The sequence below is a fragment of the Anolis carolinensis genome, chromosome 2 (genome assembly GCF_035594765.1).
Source record: "Anolis carolinensis isolate JA03-04 chromosome 2, rAnoCar3.1.pri, whole genome shotgun sequence".
NCBI classification, from domain to species: Eukaryota; Metazoa; Chordata; class Lepidosauria; order Squamata; family Dactyloidae; genus Anolis; species Anolis carolinensis.
Window position 1 is genome coordinate 253,618,115 of NC_085842.1, and position 13,844 is coordinate 253,631,958.

The 13,844-nt window shown below is 41.4% G+C and overlaps 1 protein-coding gene across 1 annotated transcript; it reads right to left on the bottom strand.

Moving 5' to 3' along the window:
* Positions 1 to 2,435: 2,435 nt before the first annotated feature.
* Positions 2,436 to 12,171, bottom strand: prxl2c (peroxiredoxin like 2C). The gene is made up of 6 exons (XM_003216503.4): positions 11,750 to 12,171; positions 8,610 to 8,678; positions 7,063 to 7,116; positions 5,974 to 6,079; positions 4,879 to 5,010; positions 2,436 to 3,401 (listed from the first exon to the last, which is right to left on the bottom strand). Exons 1-6 carry the CDS (start codon positions 11,939 to 11,941, stop codon positions 3,274 to 3,276), a joined length of 681 nt encoding a protein of 226 aa, XP_003216551.2. The 5' UTR covers positions 11,942 to 12,171; the 3' UTR covers positions 2,436 to 3,273.
* Between the last annotated feature and the right edge of the window lie 1,673 nt (positions 12,172 to 13,844).

Here is a 13,844-nt window from a genome sequence, read left to right on the forward strand (position 1 = left end):
CCGTCCCAGCAGCATGCCAGCAGCACGCTTGGACAGGGAAAAACCCCATCTAATGAGATCATATGCCCTCCAATGCAATTCTAAGGTATGCGGTGACTGGAAATAAGGTAATTTAGAGGTATTAGGTTGTATTTGCAGTTTCAGGTAACTATGGACCAGCCAGGAATGTGTATTCCGCAGAGAGAGAGAGAGAGAGAGAGAGAGAGAGAGAGAGAGAGATAGAGAGAGAGAGATTGGGGGGGGGGGGGGGGGGCGGCTTACAGCATTTGAGTTTGACTAAAGATGACACATAATTTTGGCCTCATTCTACAATTGTGTAGTTGTAGAGGGAATTATGCCCACACAAACCATTGAGGCCAATAAATTTATTTTCTCTTCTTGAGTCATAAAATTAACTATGATGAGGTTTATTTATACTCCACTTTTTCTCTCCACAAGGAGACTCAATAGCATCCATCCATCCATGTGCTGGCGGAACTTCTGACTGGAAGGTTGGGCTGCTGACCTGAAGGGTCCGTGTTCGAATCCAACCCGGGGAGCGTGCAAATGAGCTCCCCCTGTCAGCTCCAACTCCATGAGGGGACATGAGAGAAGCCTCCCACAAGGATGGTAAAAACATAAAAACATCCAGATGTCCCCTGGCAATGTCCTTGCAGACGGCCAATTCTCTCATACCAGAAGCGACTTGCAGTTTCTCAAGTCACTCCTGACATGAAAAAAAATTCATCTATGTCATATACTATGCAAAGCTCACCTAACTGACAACACAATGTTATGGCACATGTGATGAAAAAATCCCAGTCTCCTTTTCCTTTGCAAACTCCTCCCTATTTTAATCCATTAAACAATTTACTGCTCTCTTTCAAGACATCTAGAAGCTGCTACCTAAGGCAGTTGTTTCATACTGATGTATGACTGACCTAACCCTGCATAGTATTTTTCTAGATTGGTTCTCTCTGGCATTATGTTTCAATGGATCAGTTCCTATTAGCTCTGTTCCAGGCCTGAGGTGGGCAAGACTCTGCCATGGCATTTGTGCCGTGAAATTCTTCAGGGCTGCCTAAGCTTTCTGCTCAGTTAGATAACATAGAGAATCATGCCTCTATTTCTTTCTTCTACCAAATTGACAAATGTGCCTGAAGCCAATAATGGATTGGATGAGGATTAATAAGTGGAAACTGAATCCAGTTAAGAAGGAAATAGTTTTGGAAAGTAAATGCAGGGAGGTGAATGCCAATCAGCTTAATCAGATGAGCATAAAAATATCAAATGCTCAGGTTTGTGGTGCTGATTGAGCTGACCTTTTTTATGATGCTCAAATGACATCTAAGCATGTGCCTGTTGACAAGTCCCATTTCAACATGGTAGTGAATTTGCTCTGCTCTGAACGTTAAACTATCCAAGCCGCTGAACCTCCTCTGTCCCTTTTATGTTTGGGCTAAAGCACAGAGGGACTTGCTCCATTGACATGAGATCTACCCTTGTTCCTACAGGGATCACTTTTTAGCAGATAACACTAATATATCATCTCCTGGACAATGTTTTTCATGTCAGGAGCGACCTGAGAAACTGCAAGTTACTTCTGGTGTGAGAGAATTGGCCGTCCGCAAGGACGTTGCCCAGGGGGTGCCCAGATGTTTTTGATGTTTTTACCATTCTTGTGGGAGGTTTCTCTCATGTCCCCACATGAAGCTGGAGCTGATAGAGCACTGGTTCTCAACCTGTAGGTCCTCAGGTGTTTTGGTCTACAATTCCCAGAAATCCCAGCCAGTTTACCAGCTGTTAGGATTTCTGGGAGTTGAAGGCCAAAACATCTGGGGACTCACAGGTTGAGAACCACTGTGATAGAGGGAGCTCATCTGCACTCTCCCCAGGTTGGATTTGAACCGGCAACCTTCACGTCAGCAACCTAACCTTTAAGTCATCAGTCCTGCCAGCACAAGGGTTTAACCCACTGCGCCACCAAGGGGCTCCTGGACAATATCAGCCAACAAGGACATGTTTTTGAGTGGACAGGCTGGTGAGGTATGACAGTGACAACAGACATCTACGAGAGTCTGAGGAACACTTTTACCTTATCTTAGACTGTAAAGTCATGCTGGAGGACTTTGTGAATCCCTAGAGTGGTGTTCTATATGGTAAGAAAATAGGATTTTAAATTCACCTTCTTCCTTCTTTTTGTGGGGGCTCCTGCACTCTAAACCCCACAAAAGCGGAGAGCATACTGTACTTCATGCAGATTATATAATTTTGTGTACAATAAACAGATAAAAGACCAAGGCTCTAAGACATATTCTTTTCTGTAAATACTGAAAAGCATACACATTTTACACTGTCTATTCGGCATTTTCTTTATGACACTTCCATATATTATTTCGGAAGACCACAGGTCTCTTTGAGTCATTTGGAATCCACTCACACAACTAGGTCCAAGATTATATTTTAGGACTGTTTATTCAAATGCACCCCAACATCCACACCAAAATCCCACAAAACCGTTGGAAACTTCAGAAAGAACTTTTAATGTAATCATTAAATGCATATTGCCTTCAAAAGCTGCACACAGTATGTAGTCATTAGATGACTGCTGTTTGAAGTTATAAGCATTTTATTGCAGTTTGTTTCATGGTGTGTAGAGTCCAGCTCAATCAAATAGGAATAGGAATTCCCCATAACTGTATCACTACTTTAATCATTTGATTATGATTCCTATTTCACACAGTGGAAATTTAGATATTTATATCTGTAGATCAGTGGTTCCCAACTTTTGGTCCAGGTGTTTTGGGGCTTCAGCTCCCACAATTCTCAACAGCTGGTAAACTGGTTGGGAGTTGAAGTCCAAAGCAACAGAAGGACCAAAGGTTGGGAACCACTGCTGTAGATGATAATTTTATTTTACCAACTCATGAATAACTTTATCAAATATTTCTCAAAAATCAAAAAGGCTACATAGTGATCATAGTGATGCTATGAACAAAATATATCTTTTACACTATATATGAGAAGCATAATCCTATACATGTCTACTCAAAAAGTAAGAATGAGTTCAGTGTGACTTAATCCTATAAAAGAAAGTATAAAAATGCAGGCTCGGGCACAATGTTTGCAAATTTAAGAATGATGTTCTTTTCTTGCACACTGTTAACCAGTCTGAATTCAACAGCCAAGGACCTTCCATTGAACAAAGTCACAACAACTTCGTCCTGTGTGGTTTGTTGCTATAGCCTTTGAAGTGTACCATTTGACTTTCTACCTCTCTCTCATCTTCTGAGGTCAGACATCAATAATCTGAGATCTCTGAGTGAAGTTTACTGTTTGAACACCAGCAAGCTGCAAAACAGTGTTAATGGGTACGTGATCCAATCTGTTCTTATCCAAATGCACAAAGTGGACTTGATTACCTGGAAGAAATTGCAAAACAACACCATTAATGCTTGTCTCTGCAAAATTTGGCTTCATCATTACTATGCCATTTAAGTCATTGTGTTCGGGTGTTCTGGGTGCTGCATCTGGACTTGGGAGAGCCTGGCTCACACTCTACATCAGCCACAGATTTAGTAGATTGTTTTGCAGATACAAACAGTTTATGTATCAAGCAAAGCTATTCAACAATATATGTTGGGGAGGGAGAGATACATTGTTGATATAATACTGCAACAGTCATGCGTGTGCTATATTTTAGGATTTCTCGAGCAGGGTTCTCTGAAAGCCATGGGTTCCCTGAGAGGTCTTTAGGCATTTTGTGAAATAATTTTTAAAAATTTGACTTACAAATATATTTTTCCCCATATAAACATTTTTAGAAGTGGGATGTATCTTAGAATTACAGAGGTGTGTGTGTGTGTGTGTGTGTGTGTGTATCTATCTGTCTATCTGTCTATAGTATATATGTATATGGAGCCCCTGGTGGTGCAGTGGATTAACCTGCTGAGCTGCTGAATTTGCTAACTGAAAGGTTGGCAGTTTGAATCCAGGGAGCAGGGTGAGCTCCTGCTGTTAGCTCCAGCTACTGCCAAACTAGCAGTTTGAAAACATACAAATGTGAATAAATCAATAGGTACCGCTGTGGTGGGAAGGTAATGGTGCTCCACGAAGTCATGCTGGCCACATGACCTAGGAGGTGTCTGCGGACAATGCCAGCTCTTAGAAATGTAGATGAGCACCAACCCCCAGAGTCAGACATGACTAGACTTTATGTCAGGGGAAAACCTTTACCTTTACTATATATGTATATATGTATGTGTGTGTGTGTATACAGTAGAGTCTTGCTTATCCAGGTGTATTATTAATTGGTTGGTGATACTGAAATTAGAATTCATCTTAGAATCAGTGGTGTCTTAGAAATGCAGTAGTTACTTTCATGTAGGGGTTTCACTGAGACTGATCATTTTTACACAAATGTTTTCTGACAACTATAAACTATTTCAAGGGTTCCTCCAGACGAGAAAGCTGCTACTCATATGTACACTCAGCCTTGGAGGAGAAGCAGCACAGAATATGAAGGAAAACCCCTCAAAGGTATATAATAGCAGACTTTTCTGATATCTATGAAAATGTCACCAAACCTCACCAAACTAGAGCTGTAGCAACAATATGTCTAACTACTGCCCACATATTACTCATAAAAGAGCAGCTTTGACAATGGGGATTTGCCTCCACTACATTTCCCTGCACAACCCATAAATTATCCCAAGTTGTACAATGAAAATAATCAAATAGGAGGGTTTTTTTCCCTTCTTAGTGGGCAAAAATGCAGAATATCCACAGTTTTTGTTAGCATACATCATCTTTCCACAGATAGTCTTAAATTATGATCAGATGAGAGAAGTTATCAGATAGCATAGCCAAGCATAAAGTTAATTTTAACACACACCTTACCTGGACCTAAAATCAAAGCACCTCCTTGCTGTGTGGGATCTCCTTGAAAATCAAATGCAGGGCTAAACACCGCTCTCCATATGCTCTTAATGTGTCCCGACAGAAAGCTGGATTTAACATGTGGACTCTGCACTAAAATAGCATGATACAGAAAAGGAAGCATTTTAGGCATGAAAACTATGCTTGTTTGGTTTAACAGGACATTTAAGAATATGAAAAATTTGGCTTGTTGTGGAAACAAGGTGACAAGGCTTCAGTGAAGATAACTTTATCCTATGATAGCTCTTTCAGGAGTGAAGTTTCCTTCCCAGGGGTAGATTTCGGTCACTCCCTGTTGTCTTACCTCTGTTCTTAACTATGAGTTGTCTATAAGTTGAATATCTGTAACTCAGGGACTGCCTGTATTTGAAAAGTAGAAAGAAAAGTGGGATGTTCTGTGTTTGTTATCCAAGAAAAGGCTATATAACTACAAAAGAATAAGAATATATTTCATTGCTGCAGGAACTGTAATCTCCAGATGCAATGATAACTGCGCAAGTATATGTAAGTTTACATATAAGTAGTTCCAACTCTGTAAAATTGAGCTAAGCTGCTTTGAGTCCCCTTTGGGGGAGATAAAGTGGGTTATAAATAATAATAACAACAACAACAACAACAACTGCTACTACTCTATGGTACTTCCAGGGGAAAATATACCATAGCATTGTCTAGCAAATTCCAAATGAAAGTGCAGATATGAATTCTGCAGTTATGTGGGTTGTACTTGTACATTTCTTCAATGTAAACCCTAAAAATCCATACCCACATTCAACAAGAGATATATCTTTAGCACTCCATCATTCCTGTTAATGGTAAATCATTCTGACAAGGATCATGCTATTGACAATTGAACACTAAAGTGTTTTGCACTGACCATTAAGACATAGTACATGGATATAGGATATTCCTCTCTCTGCATCTTTACTTACTGTAGATAATACCTATAATGATTTGAGACTTCTTGTCTTTATGCTTTTATAGTTGAATGGAATGAAATAGCTTGCTGTCTCATAGCATTGCTGTCTTTGATATTTACAGTGATGAAGCATCATCTACCTGGAGTATCAGCTGTCTCCCCATTTTTCATGCCAAGTATTTTATAAATTTCTCTTCCTGGATCCACATATATTTCATGAGAATAACCAGTCAAGTGGCAAAATGGCTATAAGAGACACAGAAACACATAATGGTACAATGCGTTGTAAACTTCCTGAAAAAAAAAAGGCTGCAGCTGAAATCATGCTTTGCATGGAATAAGCTCCACATGTTTAGGATGCGTTTTGTGGTTATAGTCCTAAACATGACATAGCTGAAACGAAGTCTTACTAAAACGATTAGGGGTAATTTTCAGCCCAATATATTTAAGGCAAGATAAATATTTTAATTTTAAAATTGCCAACCTCTGCTTTTAAGATGTAGCCGTCCTCAGAGGTTCAAAGTGAGTTATTCAACTAATACTTGCTGTGCAATTGATGAGAATCTTTTTGAAATAACTCTAAGAAAACTCAGGTGGAAAATGATAATATTCAGAAATGATTCTTCTCTTATTAACATTTGTTTCTATATCTTTCTACTCATCTCTTTATTTAAGCTAGAATGCTATATGCACTGCTGGGAATAAGTCCCACTGACTTGTACTTACCTCTGATTATACATGGAACACACTGTTATCCATAAAATATCTCTACTATCTTACTGCCAAAACTATCAGTGTAATCTGCCCATATGATGTAAAAATAAAAGTCTTATGACTCATAAAATCTGTTATTCTTTGCCATGGGACTCCTTGTTGCTTCTGCTGCAATAGAGTATCTGCTTTGAACTAGGTTATCTGAGTCCACACAGCCATATATCCCAGTTCAAAGCAGATAATGTGGGCTTTTATTCAGTTGTATGGAAGAAGTTTAGGATTGTCATCTCAGTTAGAAAAATAGCAGTAATATAAACAGAGAAGCAGAATAATACCCCTTCTTCAAATAAAATCAGTCAGTAAAATACAATTGTGGCATCAGCAAAAGGTTAACAACAAAGACTTTGAAGATATTAAAAACTATTTAACCCCCTCCCATTTCTGTTCAGACTTTAACTACAACATTTACATACTATAAATTCTTTTATTTTGCATTGTAATACAAACCTACTCACTTTAATATGGTCAGGTGATGATTGGCCAATAACTACAAGTCTGACATTTGCATCCTAAAGCAAAAGCAAGCAAAGAACAGATAAGGAATGAACATATCAGAGGCATTACAAACCCTTTGAGTCTGTTCACATCAACACAAGTGCTACAGTTGGACATAACAACCACTGTGACCTTCTTTATTGCTAAACAAGATTAGATGCTAGAAAATTATAACGAAATTCCAGTACAGCTGGAATTTGATATATATATTTGATAAGGTAAAGGTAAAGGTTTCCCCTGACGTTAAGTGCAGTCATGTCTGACTCTGGGGGTTGGTGCTCATCTCCAATTCTAAGCCGAAGAGCCGGCGTTGTCCATAGACACCTTCAAGGTCATGTGGCCGGCATGACTGCATGCAGCGCTGTTACCTTCCCACCAAAGCGGTACCTATTGATCTACTCACATTTGCATGTTTTCGAACTGCTAGGTTGGCAGGAGCTGGAGCTAACAGTGGGAGCTCACCTCGCTCCCTGGATTGAACCTGGGACCTTTCAGTCTGCAAGTTCAGCAGCTCAGCGCTTTAACGCACTTCACCACCGGGGTGAATATATGGCAAATATATCAACCCAACCTGTCCTATATTCTGTTTAGAATGGTTGTAGGTCCACTTCTATAGTTATTAATTATTTTTCTATATTAATTAGTCATCATGGCAAAAGGTAATGTGGATGTGTCAAATGATACTATATGTCAGAGGGCATATGCTTTGATGGGTTATGCCAAACCAGAAATACGTTCAATGTGACCCTGATAGTAGACTTCAAGCCAGACTCCAAAGATAAGCCAAGCTAAACAGAAAGAGGTTATCAGAAGAAAGCTGGCTACCAAGTGAGGAAATGGCCACAATTATAAGCACCTCCCCTGGATGATTGGCATGGGGAGGAGGCAATTTACATAGGTCATGGGGTGTCCTGGTGAGTTTGAGTGCATCTACATTGTAGAATTAATGTAGTGTGGTACCATCTTAACTGCCATGGCTCGATGCTATGGAATCATGGGACTTGTTTCATTATGTCTTTTGCTTTCTCTATCAAAGACTGTTGGTGCTTTATCAAACTACAACTCCAAGGATTCTATATCATAGGGCCATGGCAGTTAAAGTGGTGTCAAACTCCATTAATTCTACAGTGTAGACGTAGGATGTTCAATTAACATCTAATATTAAAATGAAAGTCAAAGAGCACAGATAGAACAAATTCACAGCGTGCATTGAAGAGCAAGCATAGAAAGCAGTTAATATTCCTTTATCATTTTTTAAAATGATACAGGAATATTAAACAACTCCTCATATGTATGCTTGCCCACAATGCCCTGCTTCATGCACGGAGGAGGAGTTGTTTAAGGCTACGGACAATGCTATTGCTGTTGCCCGCTTTTGGTCCAAAACTATTTAGCTGTTTGTGATTCCTTTATTTTATCACTTTTAAACTTATTTATTATGCAATGCTTTTGACACAAAATAAATAAATAATTTTTTTAAAAAATATTAGGCTTTAAAAAAACTTACTTCTAAATATTTCTTGGGAATTTTGGCCAGGTCTTCCACATACTCCTTACAAGTATAACACAAGAAATGCTGGAAAATGACAATGAGAGATGTCAGATTATATGCACTGCCACAAAATTATTTCATTATTAAACAGAAACCCATTATTCAAAGTTCAGTAGTAGAACTGAGGTCCCTTCTACACTGCCCTATATCCCAGGATCTGATCCTAGATTATCTCCTTATTTCAGATTATCTGGCAGTAAAGACACATATAATCCAGTTTAAAGGAGATAATCTGGGATTGGATCCTGGGATATAGGGCAGTATAGAAGTGGCCTCACTGCCTCGGAGTGTGGTGGAAGCTATTTATTTTGGAGGCTTGTAAAAAGAGGCTGAATGATCATCTGCCAGGGGTGCTTTGATTGTGATTTTCCTGCATGGCAGGGGGTTGGATTGGATGCCCCATGTGGCCTTTTCCAACTCTATGATTCTAGAAAAACAAATGAAGTACAAGGATGGGATAGATAAGAACTTGGGGTTAAATCAATCCAGAGGGCTCATAAAACTCTTTGTGCTAGAGTTCACAAATGGAGGTCTGGATACATTGCATTTATTTTAATGGTTTGAGATCATCCTCCCCTCCAGTAGCTCAAGCCACCAGAAATCAACAAAAGGGCAAAAAAGATATTGTATTCTCTCTGTGTGTCTGGTTATGTGAAGATTAAGAACATGTATTTGGTGTGAATAGAGTATACAATCCAGGAAGTGATGGTTTTTAAAGGAAGAGCTTTTAAGAGCAGCCCATAGTATTTTAATCCTATTATTTTCAACTGCTTTTTAATAGTTTAATTATATGGGCTTGTAATGGTTAGTAATACCATTTTATTGTCGGTCTTTTGAATGTTTATTAGTTTGTACAGTACAACTCTCGTATCAAGTCCAAGACACATGCCTCATGGATACCTAATACCATAAATATATACTTCAGTGTGTGTGTGTGTGTGTGTTATATTGTGGATAGTGGGTAAATGAAACTGTGGATATTGAATCTATAGTTAAGATGGGGTTATATGGTAGTTGTTTTAATTTGTAAGCTGTCTACATTCTCAGTTTTGGGTAAAAGGCAGAGTACAAATATATAAAGCTCATGAAGAGGGTCGTGATGATGACGGCAGCAACAGTAAGAGTTGCCCAGCAGGCCAGCACTGCTTCTGGGGTCCCTTCCCCACATTATCAGATAACCCAGTTCAAAGCAGATATTGTGGGATTTTCTGCCTTGATATTCTGGGTTATGTGACTGTGTGGAAGGACCTTGAGGCTCCTTCTGCACTGCAATATAAAAATGTAGATTATCTGCTTTGAACTGCATTATATGGCAGTGTAGACTCATATAATTCAGTTCAAAGCACACAATTTGATTATCTGCTTTGATAATCTGGATTATATGCCAGTGTAGAAGGGGCCTAAGGGAGAGGAAAATCCAAAACCTATTAGGCAAGGCAATGAGAAAGTTTTCTCCTGCTGCTTCTTGTGAAATGCAAGGGAGGGGACGGAAACCCAACGTAGGTCACAATTGGGAGGGGAAAATTATAACCAAAATGATGGCCTTCTTTCTTCAAGGAATTCTGCCCTTCTGTGAACTTTGTCCTCACTCCCTAAATTCCTAACATTGTAAGAAGTTACCATTTCACTTGATCATTTATAATTATGGTTTTAAGCATTCAGAGATGCAGCACTGCCCAAACACAACAACCCAATGCAGTTTTACCCCACTTTAACTGTCTTGGAAAACTCATAGCAGTCTTTAGCCTTGTCTACCAGAGTGCTAGTGTCTCCCCAAAACTGTAACTGATGATTCCATAGTATTGACAGCCAAGACAGTTAAAGTGGGGTAAAACTTCATTGGGTTGTTGTGCATTTTCCAGGCTGTATGGCCATGTTCCAGAAACATTCTCTCCTGAGGTTTCGCCCACATCTAGGGCAGGCATCCTCAGCGGTTGTGAGGTCTGCTGGAAACTAGGCAAGTGGGGCTTATGTATCTCTGGAAGGTCCAGGGTGGGAGAAGGAACTCTTGTCTGCTTGAGGCAAGTGTGAATGTTGCAACTGGCCAACTTGATTAGCATTGAATGGCCTTGCAGTTTCAAAGCCTGGCTGCTTTCTGCCTGGGGGGAGTCCTTTGTTGGGAGGTGTTAGCTGGACCTGACTGATTCATGTCTGGAATTCCTCCAGCTAACACCTTCCAACAAAGGTGTGCACATTGTTAGGATAGACCAAATGAGGAACCAACATGCTTAACCCGAGAACATCACCCCATAGTTCCCAGGCAGAAGTACACGGCCAAACCTATCTGCACAGATGGCCACGCAGCCTCAAAAAAGTGGCAATAATGGCAAAGTTCAAACTGCCTTGGTCAGACCACAGCTGGAATACTGTGTCCAATTCTGGGCACCGCAATTGAAGGGAGATGTTGACAAGCTGGAAAGCGTCCAGAGGAGGGCGACTAAAATGATCAAGGGTCTGGAGAACAAGCCCTATGAGGAGCGGCTAAAAGAACTGGGTATGTTTAGCCTGCAGAAGAGAAGGCTGAGGGGAGACATGATAGCCATGTACAAATATGTGAGGGGAAGTCATAGGGAGGAGGGAGCAAGCTTGTTTTCTGCTGCCCTGCAGACTAGGACGCGGAGCAATAGCTTCAAACTACAGGAAAGGAGATTCCACCTGAACATCAGGAAGAACTTCCTCACTGTGAGGGCTGTTCGACAGTGGAACTCTCTGCCCCGGACTGTGGTGGCGGCTCCTTCTTTGGAGGCTTTTAAGCAGAGGCTGGATGGCCATCTGTCGGGGGTGTTTTGAATGCGATTTCCTGCTTCTTGGCAGGGGGTTGGACTGGATGGCCCATGAAGTCTCTTCTAACTACTATTCTATGATTCTATCGTGTGTATACATCCTGGGAGGCAGGAAATCCTCTCTGCCAAGAGGCAAGGCGCAACGGGAAATGGGCTTTGTTTAATACGAATGCGGCTGGCAAATGGATGAGCCCGGGCACGCCTTGGTTCTTTTTGGTGTAATATATACCGTTCTAAGCAGGAGGGATGAGCGCGAAAGTAATGCACCCGTTTTAAAAAGGCTGCGGGGACCCTCTCCCGCCCCCCTCTCACCCGCACAAAGACCACGATGGCCTTCCGGTCGCGGAAAAGGGTCCCGAAGGGGGTCTTCTCCCCGGCCGCGTCCAGCAGCGGGCACTGGGCGGCCTCCCGAAAGAGGAGATCAGCTTCTGGCGGAGGAGGAGCAGGAGGAGGCTGCGGAAAGGCCTGGCTCCCGACCTGCCGGGTGACGGGGGCCTCGGCCATTCCCTTGGATTTTTGTAAATAAAGAACTGCCCGGTGGCCTGGAAGCGGCCCTTTCCTGCTTCAAGTTGACCAGTGAGGGAATGGCAGCCTGGAAACTTGGCACCCAAACGCCCTGGCTCAGCTGCCTCCGCCCAGCTCGTGACGATTCAAATAAAGCGACCCGATCCCGGACTTTTATGGGACTGAGAGAATATGTCTCACCCAGGATCAGCACGGTTTGACAGCACTTGCATCGCCATGGCTCAGAGTGCATCAATCAATTAATGCAGTTTGACACCCCCGTTAACCACCATGGCTCAATGCAAGGAAATCATGGGAGTTGCAGCTTCCCAAGGTCTTTAATATTTAGAAATAATGAAGTTTGAGACCCTTTGAACTGCCAGGGCTCCATGCTAAGGAATCATGGGAATTGTAATTTCCCAAGGTCTTTAATCCTTTAGAATTAATGCAGTTTGAGAGCCTTTGAACAGTCAGGGCTCCATGCTAAGGAATCATGGGAGTTGTAGTTTCCCAAGGTCTTTAATCCTTTAGAATTAATGCAGTTTGAGAGCCTTTGAACAGACAGGGCTCCATGCTAAGGAATCATGGGAGTTGTAGTTTCCCAAGGTCTTTAATCCTTTAGAATTATTGTAGTTTGACATCACTTTAACTGCCATGGTGCCATGTTAAGGCATCATGGGAGTTGTAGTTTTACAAGGTCTTTAACACTGTAGAATTAATGCATTTTGACAGCACTGGCTCAGTGTGTAGCTACACTGTAGAGTTAATACAGTTTGATACCATTTTAAGTGTCTCGAATCATCAGAGTTGTGGCTAAGGTCTTTCACATTGTAGACTGAATGCAGTTTGACACCACTTTAATTGCCTTGACTTGGGATGTATCAGTCTACACCAGGCATAGGCAAACTTTGGCCCTCCAAGTGTTTGGACTTTAACTCCCACCATTCCTAACAGCCTCGGGCCCTTTTCTTTCCCCCCTCAGGCGCTTAATCCAACATTATCAGCTTTGAACTGGGTTATATTTATTTATTTATTACATGCATTTATACCCCGCCCTTCTCCCCGAGGGGACTCAGAGTAGCTTACATTCTGCCACGAGGGCCAGCAACAAATATACTATAAAAACAAAACAATTAAAACATGATAAAAACATGATAAAAACATGATAAAAACATGATAAAAGGTATACAAAAATTAAAACGCTGCAAGGAAGCGATATGGCAGTGTGGACTCAGATAACCCAGTTCAAAGCAGATATTGTGGGAATTTCTGGCTTGATATTGTGGGTTATATGGCTGTGTAACAGCGCTCCATGCAGTCAGGTTGATAGTTCGAATTTGGGGAGCGGGGTGAGCTCCCACAGTTAGCCCCAGCTTCTGCCAACCTAGCAGTTCAAAAACATATCAATAGATATCGCTCTGGCGGGAAGGTATCGGCACTCCATGCAGTCATGCCAGCCACATGACCTTGAAGGTGTCTATGGACCACGCTGGCTCTTCGGTTTTGAAATGGAGATGAACACCAACCCTCAGAGTCGGACATGGCTAGACTTAATGTCCGGGGAAACCTTTACCTTTACCTTAAGGGCCCTTCCAGACAGACCCTATATCCTGGGACCTGATCTTAGGTTTTCTGCTTTAAACTGGATTATATGAGTCCGCACTGCCAGATAATCTGGGATAAACAACACCAGGAATCAGATCCTGGAATATAGGGCCTGTCTGGAAGGGCCCTAAGAATCTCTCGGTTCTCCAGCTTGGCTCCAAGGGTAACTTCCATTATAAGTTAGCCGAAGGGCTCTTCCACACAGTCTTATAACCCAGAATATCAAGGCAGGTAATCCACAATATCTGCTTTGAACTGGGTTCTCTAAGTCCACACTGCCATATAACCCAGTTCAAAG

What these genes read in the sequence shown, in the direction of transcription:
- prxl2c (XM_003216503.4), bottom strand. Translation starts at nt 11,941, where the DNA reads ATGGCCGAGGCCCCCGTCACCCGGCAGGTCGGGAGCCAGGCCTTTCCG. An exon ending in GGAGACAGCTGATACTCCAG is followed by an intron (nt 5,011 to 5,973) that starts GTAGATGATGCT and finishes ATGCTATTTTAG; the next exon opens with TGCAGAGTCCACATGTTAAA. An exon ending in TGCTTTGATTTTAGGTCCAG is followed by an intron (nt 3,402 to 4,878) that starts GTAAGGTGTGTG and finishes AATTTCTTCCAG; the next exon opens with GTAATCAAGTCCACTTTGTG.